We start from the raw sequence: 18224 nt of genomic DNA on the forward strand, positions 1-18224 counted from the left end.
CTAATAAGATATTATTTCAAGTTTGATAGCAATAGCTTAGGGTGGGAAGTTTGGACGGTCCTTCAAAAATAAAGTTAATAAATATTTGTTGTTGTTGTTTTGTTTTTAACCATGTTTCAAAGAATAAAATATTCTTTTTGGGTTGGGTGGGGGGGGGGGGGGGTTGAGAGGGTGTTTAATGTGGGGTGTGGTCATTTATTAGACGATCTTTCAAAAATAAAAAAGGTAAAAAAAAAAAACATTATTTGGGGCGGGGGGGGGGGGTAGGGGGGGTTGAGAGGGGGGTATAATGTGGGGTGGGGTCATTTATTAGATGATCTTTCAAAAATAAAAAAAGGAAAAAAAAAAAATATTTTTGTTTGGGGGGGGAGGGGGGGCAGGGATTCTGGGTTGGGGCGTGGGGTATTGTTTGGGTGGAATCTAATGTGGTATTCAGGTAAGTGTTGTTTTGTCAAAGTATTAATAAAATTTGATCATAAATAAAGAAGTTATGGCAATTTAACTAAAATTTACTCTTGACCTTGAGAGTCAAGGTCATTCAAAGGTCAAGGTAAAATTGAACTTGGCAGGTACAGTACCCTCATGAGAGTAAGAAAATATTTGAAGTTTGAAAGCAATATCTTTGATACTTTAGAAGTCAAGTGGATCTAAACACAAAATTTAACAAAATATTCAGTTACTAAGACAAAAAAGGGCCATAATTCTTACAAAATGCTTGATACAGTTGTCTGCTTTTGTTTATAGATTGGGGTCTTGTTGGTAAAGAAGTTTGCAAAATATAAAAGCAATATGTCAAGGGACATTGAAAATATTTGAGGTGGTACGCAAACTTCAACATAGATTTATCAATAATATGCATATTCTAAGTGATAAAAGGGCCATAATTCTTACAAAATGCTTGATACAGTTGTCTGCTCTTATTTATAGGTTAGGGTCATGTTGGTAAAGAAGTATGCAAAATATTAAAGCAATATATGTCAAGGGACATAGGAAATATTTGGGGTGGTACGCAAACTTAACATTTGCACGCTCACGCTCACGCCGACGCTGACGCCGGGTCGAGTAGGATAGCTCCACTATATATATGTCATATATAAAAGTCGAGCTAAAAATGGTGATTAACCCTCCGATTCGACACGTTTATAGTCTCTTAGATAAATAAAGTAAATTATAGACCTTTCTTAAATGGAGTCAATTTTTATAGGGTTCATTTCCAACCTTAAGATTCAGATGAGCGGCAAACAGCAAAACACCTGATCTGACAGTATTGGTACATGTAATTTACTCATAGGCTGATCTGTTTTTTTGCAGGTTTCATAAAGCCAACTTCACTTTACCTCTAAGTGGAAAAGGGTTTAATAAAATACCTGTATAGGAATTAGTGGTTTGAAAAACAAATAGCTTATTTGATTGTCACTTTTATATTTCATCATAGAAGAAAATAATATGGCATTGTCAGATGGCTGAAAAATGTTGACTAAGTTAAAGGCACACCAATCATTGAACATGACTCAGGTATAAACAAGAGAAACATTCTACTTGTGCGCATCAAGAAATGTTGCTTCTAGATTGGTAATATGAACTTTCTAAGAATTGAAATGGTGATCTAGTATTTGTACCCACTCAACGCCAATTCATTCGTGGCCAAGGTATTGTAACGACAAAAATTCTGACCCAATTACATAAAAGTAAAAAATGTAACTTCATAAAGTCAAATTTGACTTGGTGCGACACACATGAACCAGATTAAAACGTGACTTAGATATTGTAAAGATAAACATTCTTATAAAGTTTCATGAATATTGAGTATTAAATAAGGCTTCTAGCGTGGAAACAAGGATTTACTCAGATTTTGCTTGTTCACCTAGCTTGTTGACCTAGCTTGTTGACCTAGCTTTTAGACATGTGACAAAGATTCATACATAGCCTAGATGTGGTAAAAAAAACATTCTGACAAAGTTGCATTAATATTTAGTCATAAATCTGTCTTATAAAATGGAAATAATGTTTTATTAAGATTTGAATTGCTAACCTAGCTACAGACACATGTTACCCAGATTACAGTTTAGCCTACACATGTAGATATTGTCAAGCTAAACATATTGTCAAAGGTTTATCCAGATTGGATCAAAAATGTGGCTTCTAAAGGCTAGAAAAAAAGGTTAAAACAAAGATTAAAATAATATAAAAAAATTGACATAATTAAACTGGTTTTGGCCATTAAAGCATAAAGCTTTGAACTCAAGTTATTGTCAAGATAAACATTCTGACAAAGAATCATCAAGATTTGGCCAAAAGATGTGGCCTCAAGATTAATAACAAACTCACAGAAAACAAAAAATGATGATGCACGAGTGACGTTGCACCACACAGGATATCCTACATATACTATGAGCTAAAAAATGAAATTGAAGGAACAACATAAGAAGCTTAAACCAATTTATACTAATGTCCCAAAGAAGTAAGTATGGTTTTAATAGCCAGATATGTTGTTCAAAACATTAGCCCCTATTGATACCAATTTCGCCCACTTAAATCTTCCCGATTATTTGCTGGATTTATTAATACTGGACATGGATACGAGGCTCCTATAACAGATCCCGTGGAATTCCAAGAAAGACTGGTCACTTGGAACTTGTCTTGAAGTGATGGGTAAGTCAGCGTGTGAAGGCTCGTAACCGATGTGCTGTCATCTTCCAAATCCACGTCATATCCTGTATGCAATCAAGTCAATAACAAAATAAAGCAAAATCAATTAACCTCACCTCTCACAATTAATCTGACTGTTTATGCAAAGCATATCATTAAGAAGCATGCATTGGTGCAAATATACAGAGCATATTTGTTTGCCAATACATAGAGCATATTTAATATAGAGGATTTTGTTTGCCAATACATAGACGATATTATATACAGAGGATATGTGTTTGCAAATACAAAGAGCATATTTAATATCGAGGATTTTGTTTGCCAATGCATAGAGGATATTTTTAAGATATTTTTTGGCCAATACATAGAGGATTTTTATACAGAGGATGTTTGTTTGCTATTGGGGTAATGTTGTTATTTTTTTCTAAGTCAAAATGCGAAAAATTATATTAATTAGAGCGCTTTTCGTACAAAAAAATATTTAACAGTTACCAGTGGAGCCAATTTGTTGGTTTTTAAATGTTTTATAACTATACTATTTTCTCATTGATGCATAATATTTGATTGAAGAAAACAACAATCATGGTCATGTTGGATAACAATTATAATGTGCCATGGATTTGAATCGTAATTTGTACAAGCGGCTACTGGCCCGGCCAACAAATATACAAAATGACTAGGGCTGTCATGTGTTTCAGCCATCTTGATCAAAGCATAAGCAATTCCTATGTAGATCTTTACAGTGCTGTATAAGCTTAGACAAAGCATTTCAAACAAAGAGTCATGACAGTAACAATATCATGGAAACAGAGACAAGATGGATTTATTGAAATATGCTTGGATAACCCAACATTCGATTTTTCATGATTTCAAACTACCAAAAAATCTACCTCCAATAATTGGTGGGTTTAATAAGAACCCATGAGACATTGTCAAATAGTCCACTAAGCTCAATACAATCGAGGAGGCCAAAGTGGTGATTTAAGAGGCAATACACATTTTCTATTTGATATGTATATATATTAAGTATTTGTGAGCAATATATAAACATGCAATTACCGGTACTGCATTGAATTAACATTTAATGCTATTTAACTACAGTTCTTTTTGATGATTTACTATAATACATGTACATGTACTATGTAAATCATTAAATGTTAAAAGATGACATTAAACATTTTCAAAAAGGTATTCCCAAGTCAGGCTAGTGAGAAATAATATTTTACATTCCCAGGGTATTTCTCCAAGAATGTTCAATATTTCATTGCTGAGCTTAAACAGGCATGGCGAAATTAGAAAAAATCTGCCGGTCATCCGGACAGGCATTTCAGAAAATGTGCCGGTCCTGAGAAAATTTAGCCGGACCGTAAAGCAACAACAACTTAACTAGAAAATTCAAAAATGGCAGCGATCACATCTTGATCTCTTTATTCAACCGGCCGTTAAATTGATTTTAATCGCTTAGAGGTTACACTGGCAGCTAATTGGTGTTAATCGGTTGTGTAATGTCAATCATGTTGTGAAAAATTCGCGTGTCAGTTTTTATTACATGTATTCCCTATTAGAACGGTTCAGTGCGATAATTTCAATAACGTATGTGCAAGCCGAATAATTATCAAATTAAAGTTATTCGAAACGATTTAAACATTCTTACTTTAATATGATTGCAGTTTGGAGCGGCTGTTAAAATATACTGCGCACAGTACAAAACACGTTACCTGACATTTAATGATTAAGGCATTTCATTTTTCAGAACGTTTACTAGTAATTAATTAAATAAAAAAGACGATTTATTTACATGCTAACGCAGTGTAATTGTTAACAGAGATTCATTTTCATTTTTGACCAGTATCAGAAAGTCCCCGGGAAGCACGTTTTTTTACATGGCACTGCATATGATGCAATAAAAACATTTCTTTGTACATTTATCGTATTGCATTCAATCTAAATTTAAATTCGCTCGTCCAATGAAAGCTCTGCCCCATAATGCACTGTATTCTTTACACTTATGAAAAATGGCGTATGCATATGGTTGTGTTGATCACGATACCATATTTTATTGTCCTTATCCTACTCGAAAAATATGTAAAAGCTATCAAGATCTTTTTTGTTAGAACGCAGTTGGCGATTTTGCAAACGAGTTTAAAGTAGGTGTTGTGTAACAAGTTGGATTTGCTAATTGTACGTAACAAACCTACAGCAAACATCAAAACAACGAGCGATTTCATTTTCATGATGTAGTAAGCGATTTGCTCTTCGAATTTTCAACTTGAAAAAAAAAAGATTTGTTTGCAATCATTTCACATTTTGCCGGTCACCAGGACCGACATTCTTGTTAAACCTGCCGGACCAAATTGAAATCTGCCGGTCAGGACCGGCGGACCGGCAATTTCGCCAAGCCTGCTTAAAATCAAAGGGGAAAATTTGAATAGGCATTATTGCAAATTGCAATATTGTAAAAGACATATATTTTGTGTTTTTACATCTAGCACATCTTGCATTTATCTACAGTGTCCTTACCATCAAATGCTCTGCTTCGAAGGTTATTGGTCAACTGTTTGATAATATATGGTTCAGTTCTACGCAAAAAATTTGCAAGTTGCCCACTGGTATCTTCTGCCAATCTCAATTTCCGTTTTGGCTCTTCGTCAGTTTGCACCTTTAAATTGTTATGTATGTAAATTTGCCAGCACATTCCACTATTCTTATAATAAATTTATGTTGTTGTTTTTTTGTTTTTTTATAGTAAGTTTGGTAAACAGAACAGAACAAAACGTTAAACATAGCAGTATTTGTATAGTTCATAAATTGCCCATCCATTAAATTAGTGTAAGCGTAAGTGTAATAAATGAAAGTCACAAAAATGGTACAAATAAAACAGTCTCATAGAATATTATAGTATTTTCAAGAAATGGTTTCCAAGGTACATAATACTCACAGCCTCGTCTACAGTTTTGTATGACTGCACAGCTTCATCTGACACAAGCAGGGCAGTTGTCTGTGTTTCACGGTCATTAATGTACCTGAGCAAAGAATTGCATCCGCATTAGTATAAAATATACATACAAACATAGCATTGATTCTTGCTTAAGATGGTATTTCAGATCTTTTTTAATTGTATATGTCAGTCCCACACCATAACATGTATTGCTTTGTAACCTGTCAACTGAGGTAAAACCCAGTGTTATGAAAAATAAGAATGAAGGACCGAGTGTTTTTTTAGTTGTACCTTCAATTCAAATTTAAAGTTTTGGGTTGTAAAAAAAGTTATGATGAAATAATGTGAAGTCAAATATGATTGTTCATCAAATAGTTTATCTTATGTACATGTATAACTATGGTGCTTAGAAGAGAATGATTATTCCATTAGTTCTGCGAGGAAACCAGGTTTCGGGCTGTATCTTCAAAATGTGTAAAATGTTGTTTTTTTGTTTTAAATAATGTGTAATCATCATGTTTGTGATACCTTAGGTCATAGTTAAGATACATATATCTTTAAACAATATTTGTTTTTGTTCAGGAATGTTTTTTGGAAGTGGTAGAAAACTGGAACTGCTCAAATTACATCATCAAAATTTAAAAAAATCTAAAATGTGGCACACCGCATTGTTTTTGTACAAAAATAATATTTTGTATAAAGCTATGGAATTTAACAATGAATTCTCAAGAAAGTGTTAGCAAACTCTGTTTTTACTTGAACACATATTAATCCGAGTCATCCGAAACTGTTTATCCGAATTTTATAATAATTATATAAACATATAATTTAATAAAAGGGCTCGTTATATTAACAATGTTCATTCCACCTTTCTTTCTTCCAGGTAGATTTAAAGTTAACACCATCCAGCACTTCATCTACAAACATTTTTTGCAGAAGAAGAACTCGAATAATAACAGAATGTTTACACTGGAAACAACGGTTCACTGGAATCTACAGGCTACAATATGGTAAAGGTCACAATGTACTAATTCCGATCCGAACGAAATTTCATAAAAAAAGCTGCATTTTTAACGCAATATTTATCCAACGTTTTCACAAAGAAACCCAAATAATCATACATTTTATTAAGGAGGATTATTAGTTAAATTCACTTAAGCAATAAAAAAGATATGCCATTTGATTTGCAATATAGTATCCCTTATTTTCATAGTATCGGCCCTCCTCATTGCATCGTGCCTTTGACGAACAATCCTCAAGAAGTGCTGGACAGTTAATGTTTTTCCATTTTAAGAAGTTTTAGTTTATTTGCTGTTTATTGATGACTAATACGACCTTCTTTTTCATGAGTTCCAGTTTTCATTTGAAAGTAGGTCTTGTTTATTCCAGGCCGATATTACAGTATGATAACACAAAATTGTGATAGTGTGTGTTTGGTTTATTAGTAGGTTTATCAAGTGTTGTATAAGCCGTTTATTTGAGAAAAAAAAAAGAAAATGTTCATAGAAAATAGCATGTGCATAGTTACAATTAAACTTAGCAACCAATCAGAAGGGTTGATATTATAAGAAATCTACATGATACTAATTACTACATGGTGAGTATTCTCCCCAGTATTATGGCAAAACATTACCGATATTAATGACGCTGTTGTTGTAATAACCAAGAATTCACCTTAAATATAATGACGTATTAAACATGTATGTTTTTCAATCTTTTCACTTAAAATATTGAGATGTTTCCATTAAGAGGACCGACAATACGGATACACATATGCTACCCGACACAAAACAAAACCACCCGTCCTCTACGCCGCCAATTCCGCCGCCCGCTGTTCCTGTCAATGTTCCGACAATGTAGGGAAACCCCTGTCAACCCACCGACAATTACCATCCAGCTCGGCGATTCTTTCAAAGTCTGGGGGTCAGTGGAGTCAGCGGGAGAGGCCTCCAGGTCGAGGGATAAGGGTACTCGCTGGATTCGTGTAGCCGCCCGCAGAAGTTCACATTCCCTCTTCAGACGATGAAAGGACAACCCCTATGCACCCACCGACAATTACCATATGGTTTGACGATTCACAAGAAAAGTCTTAAAGAAGATCATCTGCGGGTTACATTCACCCCAGCCACGACGTGCCAGCTAATGACCAAGAGCCGTACCAGTATTCCACTGGTCGTATGTTTTAGGCTCGGGATGGGCTAATGGTTATCCCAAGAATAACATAAGGTTTCATTTCGCAATGAAGAAGTGTGCTCTGTACCATATGTACGGTCATCAACTATATGAGAACGATTTTGATGTCTACAGGCTGAAATGGTGTTACTTAATTGTCACTTACTGCCAAGCCCCGGGTCTTCTCTTAGCCAGCTGAAAAGTACAATAAAAAATCTTTTTTTGTTCAGTGAATACAGCAAAGCTTGCCGTTGGTTGCTTCTCTCTAATTATACTTTTACCGGCGTAGAAACGCACGATGTCAGTCGACTTGAGAATTTCATATAATGTGTTTGTATGCATCATGATTAGCGATGAGCGGAATGGTTTCATCTCCATAACTTGGAAACAAAAGTTTTAAAAATGTGCATTAAAACTTACAGATTTGCGCCGATGTAAAGTTAATTTATTATTGCCTTTTCTTGATCGTTATGCCTTCGATCCTAAAAGTCCAATTAAATGTACTTAAAATGGATTTGTTTTTAAGTTTTGACATGATTCTTGCCATTTAGCGCAGTTTATAGGCGTACCGGTATGTAAAAGCATGGAACAGCAATTACGTTAGGAGATTGATCTATGCGCGTAGGTTGCGCAAACAACACCACTGATACCATTGACAACTGACATCCGGCGACATAAGTAGACTGACAATGTTTTCCTTTACTACCGGTCTTATGAAAACACAGCCATGCATTTGTACATTACCACATACTTCTAAAGCACACACAAATACACTTATGGCTCCTAGAAACATACAATGACATAATCAGGAAAAATTAAATCTCAAGAAATATATAGACCCATGTTCATTCAAATTTACGCCATTCAAAATTGATGTTAGTCCTCACTTAACGCAATGTTAAGGATTTCAAACCTTTACAACACAAGAACATCATGCTTGTGTCTCAGCATTTATCAGGGCACAGAATCAACGGGGTGTTCATGTGTTTACACCCGGGCTGGACTGAATGTAAACACACCGTTAAGAACTTTTTTCCCCAAATAATTCAAGTTATTGAAATACATTAGCAAAAATCTCAAGTACATAAAAGACAGTTTTTCTACCAGTCTGTATCGATATCTCAAGGTATAAGAATAAATCATGAATACCGTACGTCTGAAATCGGTGACAAAATGTCACGTTGCGTAAAGCATAACCGTGCAGTACACAAGGAATTTATGAACAAGAACACGGGCTTATTATATAAAGTAATTCTGCTGTATTTCCATTGAAATAGGCAACATTAAAATATGTCTTATATGCACTAGTAGAATTTTTTTTAGAACAATTGTTTTTAGTCAGGACTCAACCCACAGTACTGGCGACCTCTACGCAGCTGAGGAGCCACGCACCAACTCAGCAGATCCTGATATTGTCTCGCAATTCAGCGACATCTTCGAAGAAGACGACCCCCTTTTCTAGAGCTTTTAGGAACTCCTGAAGACCTGAAGCTAAACACAGACACACAGCACAACACCCGCAACACAGCTTCCAATACTAATGCCACAGCTCGGAAGGTGAGAATTGCATGTCCCAAGACAAGTGACAGGAACCTGTGGAAACAGTTTGATGAAGACCTCAACACCATCCTGGAAACAAAACTCCAAGGACCGGTAGAGAAGAAGCTGAAGTCTCTGACCAACTTTGACTGCTCTATCGGCAAAGAGCGATTTGGTGAGGTGAAACAGAAACCCACCAGAACTCCTGCATAGCCAAATAGAAGACAACGACAAATCACAGAGATAAGGAAAGAGCTGAAGTCACTGAGGAAATCCTACCAAAAATCAAATGCAGAGGAAAGACTCGGACTTTAGCAGCTTAGAGATGAAATCAGGCAGAAACTGACCGATCCTCGTAAGGCAGAGCAACTCAGAGACAAGCGGAAGAAGCGAAACAAGAGGCGAGCTGAGTTCATTACCAATCCATACAGGTTTTCCAAAGGACTCTTAGACAAAGAGAAATATGGGAAGCTTGAAAGCAGTATGGAGGAGATACAACAGCATCTAAAGGACACACACTCCGATCCAGCGAGAGATAATCCATTAGGAAGCTGTCCAAGAATTGAGCCAGTATCAGAGCCCACAACTGCAATAAACATCAAAGAACCCACAACGAAGGAAGTATCGGATGTAGTGAAAAAAGCAAGAAGCGGCTCTGCACCAGGACCAAACGGTATACCCTATAAGGTATACAAGATGTGCCCGATGCTACTACAAAGACTATGGACCCTACTTAAGGTGATATGGAGGAAAGGAAAAGTCCTAGATGTTGGCAACAGGCAGAAGGAATATTTACTCCAAAGGAAAAGGGCTCCAAACATGTGACTGAATTTCGAACCATTTCACTGTTGAATGTGGAGGGGAAAACATTCTTCGCTGGCCTGGCGAGACGAATGACCACGTTCCTGACAACCAACCAGTACATTGACACATCGGTACAGAAAGGGGGGGGGTTGGGCTTCTCTGCCAGAAAACACTCCAGTGCCATCAGTCAGATCATCCGTGAAGCAAAGGTGAACGACAATGACATCACAGTCGTCTGGTTAGACCTTGCCAACTCTTATGGTTCCATACCACACAAGCTCATTGAAGAAGCAATGAAGCACTTTCATATCCCAGAGCATATACAGGGGATCATAAATGGCAACTTTGATGGCATAGAGCTTCGATTCTAAATTGGTGACCAGACAACGCCATGGCAGAGGTTAGAGAAGGGGATAGTAACTGGCTGCACCATCTCAGTGGTACTATTCGTGATGGGCATGAACCTTATCATAAATGCCACGAATAGGGAAACCAGAGGACCAAAAACAGCGTCAGGTATACACCTCCCATCCAGCAGGAGGTTCGTGGATTATCTGAACATGACTACCACCATACATGTACAGACCCGCTGGGTACTAACAGCCGTAGAGGACACGGACACATGGGCATGAATGTAGTTTAAACCCAAGAAGTCAAGGAGCCTGATCATTAAGAAGGGAAAGGTCACCAAAAGATTCACTCTACAGGTGCAAGGGTAAGACGTGTACCATCAATTATTGACAGTCCAGTCCAGTGCCTCGACAAGTGGTATGACGCCAGCTTGAATGACACTAACAACATCAGTAGAGTCACAAACCAGCTTCAAGATGGCATGAAGCTTATATACCAGACAGGACTTCCAGGCAAGTTTAAGGCATGGCTGTTCCTACATGGGTTACTACCTAGGCTTATGTGGTCCCTTATGCTGTACGAGATAGCTACAACCACTGTAGAAGGATTCGAGAGAGTAATCAATAGACATCTCCGGCGATGGCTTGATGTCCCTCCTAGTTTCACCAGCAATGGACTGTATGGCAGAACCAACCAACTTCAACTCCCAATGACCTCACTTGTTAAAGAGTTCAATGAAGACTGGTGGTAACCTTCAAAGAGTCATCAGATGACATGATATGGAAGGCAGGCATCGCGACACGCACAGGGCGAAAGTGGTCAGCAAGCTAGGCAGTCGCCCAGGCAGAATGCAGGCTACGACACAAAGACATCGTAGGAACCACAGCTATAGGAAGACAAGGCCTGGGCAGTACAGAACAACAACGCTGGAGCACAGCCGGTAAAAAAGAAAAAAACCAAATGATCCAGCATGAGATCAGGCTTTCAGAAGAGGAAGACAGGCGCGCCAGAGCAGTCGGGATGGGAGGACAGTGTGCATGGACACAATGGCAGACCCCAGAAAGACACATAACATGGACATTTGGCACTACGAACCACTTTTGCTCAAATTCCTACTGAGATCCGTATATGATCTGCTGCCATCTCCAGCCAATCTACACAGATGGGGGTTAGTGGAAGACCCAAAGTGTCAGCTGTGCGACAAACCAGGAACCATGCAGCACATCCTCTCATCTTGCCAGACAGCGCTAACATAAGGCCGCTACAGATGGAGGTACGACACGGTCCTCATGGAGCTAGCAGACATACTAGAGCGGGAGAGAAGGAAGACAAGGCCAACCAACAAGAAGGCAGTACCAACAATCAATTCGTCAAGGCAGGACAAACTGCCAAGAAGACAAGAACCGCAGCAACATTTATCCTTGATGAATTAGAGCGTTGGGAGATGAAGGTCGACCTAGGAAAACAGCCGGTATTTCCAGACATAGTACCCCCCCCCCCCCCGCCACACATAGAGACCAGATATAGTTATATGGTCTCCCAAGGTCAAGAAACTGGTGATGATAGAACTCACTGTACCCTGGAAGACTAGGTGTGATGAGGCCTACGAGCGGAAAATGGGAAAGTACACTGAGCTACAAGAACAGTGTAGAAGGCGTGGTTGGAGTGCCTGGCTGTGGATGATCAGAGAGGAGAAGAGCTGGACGCTAAAATACTGACCCGTAGTGTTTGGCCAACACTGCGGATCAACTGCCCAGAGAGTGTCCTGGGATTAAAGGATAGAAACACTTTTTGATGGGCAGTTGAGTCAGTGGTTTGTGCAGTAGTATCTGTATTCTACACATAAAAAAGCGTCACTTCCCGGTGTGTTTACAACTTAACATCCATAAACGTTTTGATAAGTCTATTGCGAATTTAAGGATGCGTATATCTGTTATTTATTATATATGTACGTTTACTCGATTAGAAGGATGTTAACCACTTAATTTAAATTACGTGTATTCATATACTGGTAATATTTATCAGTACATGAGCGAAAAGATCGCTCAAGCTTTGCAGTGTTTGACATAGTTTACATCTCAGGTGTTTACTGATATGAGATCTAATAGAATCTATACATAAACACAAACATATACCTGCTTAAGACGGGTTTGCAACACATAAGTTTTACAGTGAAAATGTTGTTTTCAAGCCTCATCCGCGTTTGTACATACTTGATCGGGATAGTTTCTGGCATCTTCCTTGTACCGGAAGACAGCGTCCCGCTCGTGCTGACCACGTGGCCATATCAGAACGCTGTAGCGGCAGGTGAGATGTTTCACAATATTTATCAGGAAGCTCACAATAAGTGTAATTTGATTATTTGGTAAAATTTCGTGTTTATTATTTGTCATTGGGTCAATAGTTGTAATTTCACGATGGAAATTGTTTTTGAGGCATAATTGGAAGAACATACATTTGCACAGAGTACGTGCATAAGTTGAAACTGTTTAATTTGCAATCTAAAAAAGATGAATGCTTCACATAAATATGTATTCATAAAATAGACATACTGTAATATAACATATTCCAACGGTCGCACACTTGAAACTGCGTAAATAAACATCAGTTTTTTAGTCCCTGCTATGCGGTGAAGGAGCGGATAATACCGTTAAATGATTATTTTCTTACTCATGAAATGATAATACGATATCAATATAAACTTCCATATCTACTCGGCAGGCTGGAAAGTAATCACTTCTGGCCACGGGTCCGCCGTCGACGCCGTGGAGGCAACGGGGACATCGTGCGAGCTGGAGCAGTGCCGCGGCACCGTCGGCTTCGGCGGCAGTCCGGACGAGAATGGAGAGACCACATTGGACGCGATGATCATGGACGGGTATACTGTAAAATGCATGACTTGATATGCGCTAGTGGTGTAACATGCGCCAAACTTTTGTATTCACCGGAAGTCTAGAAAAACCAGTTTAAAACGAAATTTAGTATTCCTTTGGTAAATATTCAGTTAGGTTTAATTAAAAAAAATATATTGTGGTATTACACTTGACATAATTATATTCCGTTTTTAGAATAACACACGACGTGGGTGCGGTGGGTGGCCTACGGAGGATCAAGCGCGCTATCTCCGTTGCCAGGAAGGTGCTTGACAACACTGACCACACGCTCCTGGTTGGTGAGCAAGGTATGTGAGATCATGTACGTATTGTTTACTTACCGTATTGCAATCTCTTGCACGACGGTAACATTACATTTCATGTATGTGAGAGCAAGGAACGACAACTCTGTATAGAGATTGACCGTATTTAACAAGAATTATAAAGCATTAATGCTTTTTAGAACCGGTTTTTAAGTGTGCAGATTTAACGATTTGTAAACGACATGGAATGCGTGCGTAACACGAGATAATGCGAAACACGAAATTATATGTTTCAATTTAGTATTTTCATAATATATAAAATGGTTGCATTTAAAATCACGGAAAATATTAAAAACAAAATTTTGATATATAAAGAAGTCTCTTATTTTACACATGAAAGAAGATAAATCCCGTTTTACACATTTACAAATTACTGTCTAACCATTGTTTAATATTCGTAGATTAGATTCCAAATCATCATATCTATTAAGTGGAAACGGGCTGTTAAATATACATGACAAAAATGCACAAATATTGCATAATATTCTGATATGCATGTACTTTACATTAACGTATCCAAGGCGGTGACCCCAGTTTTAATGTGTTTATGTTACTTCTAGGGTTGTATAGTCCGGCCTTTTATATGTATGCACCAATGTACGCTGTATCTACATATCATTGTTACCGTTTTAGCTACTGCGTTCGCTGTAGAAATGGGTTTTACAGAAGAGAGCCTGCAAACAAACGCATCACTTCAACAGTGGAAGACCTGGCAAAGCAAAAACTGTCAGCCGAACTTCAGGGAGGTAAAAGCAATGTGTGCAATAGTGAAGTCCTAAAATGTCATCTCATTAATACATTTACTTATAAGTTAAAATTATTCATTGTTTGCATAAATAATACACACAGTGTAAATGTTATGTTTCTGTTCATGCTGGTAAAAATCGCAATTAAATGTTGGAATGTAAGTGGATGGATACCAAGTTAATTTGCAGCGTTTATGGGGCGAAATCGTGTCAAAAATATCCCTCTTATGCGCTCCTTACGAAGATGAGGGCTCATATATAAAGAACCATCAATGATCAAGGACGTATGTTCGTCTGCCTTTTCGTCAGTTTTACGAAGACACAAACTAGTCTGACCCAGTTCTCCTTCACTTTTCAACGTTCATGCAATTTTCCTTATATTAATGATCAATTTGTCTAGTGGTATCATCCTACGTTACACATTGCCACAGTTACGCAACGTTTTCAATTTAGATTGTCAATAACATGATAATTACAAGATGCTTCTCAATACGACATGCGACCTGCGTCACGGAGGTACGGGGTAGTGTATTCATCACCTCTGTGACCGGACCAAATATAAGTCTAAAAAAAACACCTGACTTATTGTTGAATTTGTGCACTGATATCGATCTTAACCGGAGTGAAAACCGACTCAAGCTTATACGAACAACGTTAACATATTATGCTCGATCCGCCGCAAAGGATTCTATGTAGTTATAGTAAACGCTTACTTCTGCGATTTACACAGAACGTAACTCCGGACGCTCGGACGTCATGCGGACCGTACCGCCCGCGTCCCTCGAGCGTTACCAAGGCAACACGTTCTTCTGGGATGCACGAGATAGATGCGGACAACCATGATACCATCGGCATCATCGTCATTGACAGGACTGGAAACGTTGCCTCGGGGACCTCGACAAACGGCCTAACGTACAAAATACCAGGGTTGGTTACCAGAAATTCAGGTTTAGATCGTTTGGTTAATTAGCGTGTAAACACGTTATTGGACTCGTGCCTTATATTTGCAAGCTTTCCGCTTTAATGGTATTTTTCGTTTTAAGGAAGTCTCTTCTATACGAAAATCCAATAAAGGCGGAAAGTGTAAAGCATGTGCGGACTGCACAGGCTAATCTGAGACGACACTTTACGCACATGCATTATGCCCAGTTTTCTCAGAACACGACTCAAATCATTCAATAGCCAAAAGTATACTCGCCTGAATCATTAACATAGTCCATAAATGTTGGCATATATAAATGATAAATGCATCTTTTCCAGCATATGCATTTAATATAAATTAAAGTTGAATTTTCGTCGCCAGTCGTGTTGGTGACTCGCCTATCGCTGGCGCGGGATCGTACGCTGATAACGACATAGGCGCAGCTACCTGTACCGGAAATGGAGACATCATGATGCGGTTCTTACCTAGGTGAGCGGCCTTTGTCCGTTTGTTTGTTTGGAATGCTTCGCCGCTTTTAACAGTTATTTAGACATTTAAAGTCGGCCAGTTGACATACGCACACGTTTCCTTTCGAATATCAGCCGAATATTTTTGTCCTACTTGAACCAGGTATATAGGTGACAAATGGCTGTAAAGGTAATTTCATTAACAAACTAATCAGAAGTTATGTGGCTTAGCTTTGTAACCCCAGCTTGGCAGCCCCTATGCCTTCCAACTCATGAGAACAAATATTAATAGGTGCAATAACAGCAAGCCGAACGAAGTGAACTTCAGAAAATACGATGTATATACCGGTCGCTGGAATGTACCTTTCTGTATACTGCTCTTTCCAAACGATATTATTTAATCATCGTTTGATGCTGCTATACTATCTGCTTCAGTTAACGCTAGGTGAGGGAACGTAAGGATTTGAATTTAATGAGATTATCTCTCGTAACCAAAATTACGCTTGGTCTTGAGGCGACGAAAATACGGGACAGGTACCGGTACACTCGATAACAATTCACTTCTCACACACACTTCCTATTTCGCCGCAGTTACCAGGCGGTAAGTCTGATGGGAGAGGGCCTCTCGCCCGAAGCCGCTGCCAGGAGCGCCGTGGACACCATCCGCCGGAAGTACCCAACATTCTCCGGCGCCGTCGTTGCCGCCAATAAACAAGGGGCATTTGGTAATACTAGCCATTTTTCAAAACATACGATTTTGTATGGTTCAGCGGATTTTAGAAAGCAATAATTCCCGGTATTTGTAAGTTCCGAGTGCCAAATCGAACTTGTGTTTGTTTTTATAAACAAAATGTTTTTATCTTAAGACGCATCAGGGACCTATATGTTTGTATAAGTCACTGGACGCATGAATGGCTTTTGTGATACTTTCGACACAATTTAACAATTATTATTTTTCTCTAAATTCTTCGTACGACTTCTGATTTTGCGCTTATTTCTTCGTAGAGCTTTCGATTTTCGCTTATTTACAGCGTACAACTTCTGATTTTGCGCTAGCTTCTTTGTAAAACTATTTTTGTTTGTGCCAATTTCTCCGAAAAACTATCGATTTTGCACTTATTTCGTCGTTACCCTATTTCTCCATACATGTATTTATTTTTGCTATGTTTTCCACACAGCGATGGATTTTGCGCTGAACACTATATATTCGTGCAACTATTGAAATTGAGCTCCTTTGTCTGAATACCTATCGATTTAGCGCCACTTTCTCCAAACATCTTTCGAATTTGCGCTAATTTTGCTGTAAAACATAAGTGTTGCGCCATATCCTCGGTGCATTGATTGCTTTTGCGCCTTTTTCGTCGTTTAATTTTCAAGTTGAATGCTGAGCTCGTATTAATCACACACCATAATATGTTATTGTAGCCCAGCTAATTGATGTAGGATAAAAAAAACACACTTTACCTTCACTTCATACAGTACATCTCGTGTTAGGCCAATCACATTTTCCACACTAAAATATGACAAATATATAAAAGGTTTGTGAAAAATATTATGTGTGAATTCTATACTTTCTCATAATTACCTGCATTAATTTTCAGGCGCTGCTTGTCACAGATGGACCAACTTTGCAATTACTGCCATAAGTCCGTCTATCGTTGACGTCACTGTCTTTAACATCACGTGCAGCATGTGAGGGAATCATTGCTTGAACGTGATTAATAATTTATATGATGTTCAGGTTGTGCCGCGGAATATTTATTAGTATCTTAGATGTGGCAGATTTATTGATCAGCCAAATTATTGTTAAATGAGATGTTTTGGCAAGTTTAAAATTTAACAATCAGTTTGTGAATAGCAAGCATGCACAATTTACATGTGTTGTAAATGCATACTCTTGATGCTTAATATTTTAGATTTCTCGTTCAAACGTTTCACATTTAAAAAAAGGCTTACATTTTCATAAATACATTGATTAACTTCAATCTCCAGACTTGTTGTATGTAAATATATGTAATATACATGTATGTGTACACAAACTAACAATCCTGTCCAGTTTTTTTAGAAGCTTTGCAAACACGGATCCTGATATATGAACGAATGTTTGAACTTTATTGTATGATGTATCGTAATTTATTTGTTACCAATAATCTATCAAAACAATCACTTTTGCACATGCCATACCTATGCAGACAGATTTGGCTCAGTAATTGTTTAGTTTGTTACAGTGCTAACTTACATTTATAAATTATTTAAATAGTCTTATGTTATATTATCGCGTTATTAATAAGTGTACAATATGTATAATATTGGACTTATGCTAAAATGTAACAATTAAGTGTTCTGTTGTTAGTGTTGCATTTATTAATCATACCAAATAAATTGTATGATTGCATAGCATTGTTATTTTATTTGTTATTTTTAGTGTTTCCGTTTCCAA

At 37.9% G+C, this 18224-nt stretch overlaps 2 protein-coding genes across 3 annotated transcripts in view; one reads left to right on the plus strand and one right to left on the minus strand.

The window, feature by feature from the left end:
- LOC127858680 (cytoplasmic dynein 2 intermediate chain 2-like) overlaps positions 1–13073 on the minus strand; it is a 27420-nt gene extending 14347 nt beyond the window's left edge. Inside the window, exons 1-4 of one of the 2 annotated variants that reach the window (XM_052395903.1) lie at positions 13006–13073; positions 5588–5672; positions 5170–5308; positions 2582–2714 (exon numbers count right to left, since the gene is read on the minus strand). In XM_052395903.1, coding sequence (XP_052251863.1) covers positions 2582–2714; positions 5170–5308; positions 5588–5672; positions 13006–13058 — 410 coding nt within the window. In that variant the 5' untranslated portion in view covers positions 13059–13073. Of the gene's footprint in view, positions 1–2581; positions 2715–5169; positions 5309–5587; positions 5673–6455; positions 6613–13005 lie in introns of those variants that run through there. The other variant, XM_052395902.1, reaches the window with a different exon arrangement.
- On the plus strand, positions 12447–18181 carry LOC127858681 (N(4)-(Beta-N-acetylglucosaminyl)-L-asparaginase-like). Its single transcript, XM_052395904.1, has 8 exons — positions 12447–12760; positions 13175–13331; positions 13522–13634; positions 14283–14395; positions 15126–15322; positions 15699–15806; positions 16376–16509; positions 17386–18181. The coding sequence occupies exons 1-8, from the start codon at positions 12631–12633 to the stop codon at positions 17478–17480; spliced, it is 1047 nt and encodes a 348-aa protein (XP_052251864.1). The 5' UTR covers positions 12447–12630; the 3' UTR covers positions 17481–18181.
- Positions 18182–18224: the final 43 nt, after the last annotated feature.

Source organism: Dreissena polymorpha, chromosome 14 (assembly GCF_020536995.1).
Source record: "Dreissena polymorpha isolate Duluth1 chromosome 14, UMN_Dpol_1.0, whole genome shotgun sequence".
NCBI lineage: Eukaryota > Metazoa > Mollusca > Bivalvia > Myida > Dreissenidae > Dreissena > Dreissena polymorpha.

Excerpts from the sequence above, each read along its gene's own strand:
- LOC127858681 (XM_052395904.1), top strand. The coding sequence starts at position 12,631 with ATGTTGTTTTCAAGCCTCATCCGCGTTTGTACATACTTGATCGGGATA. Across the intron at positions 14,396-15,125 it reads GTCAGCCGAACTTCAGGGAG|AACGTAACTCCGGACGCTCG; the intron begins GTAAAAGCAATG and ends CGATTTACACAG. Across the intron at positions 15,807-16,375 it reads ATGATGCGGTTCTTACCTAG|TTACCAGGCGGTAAGTCTGA; the intron begins GTGAGCGGCCTT and ends ATTTCGCCGCAG.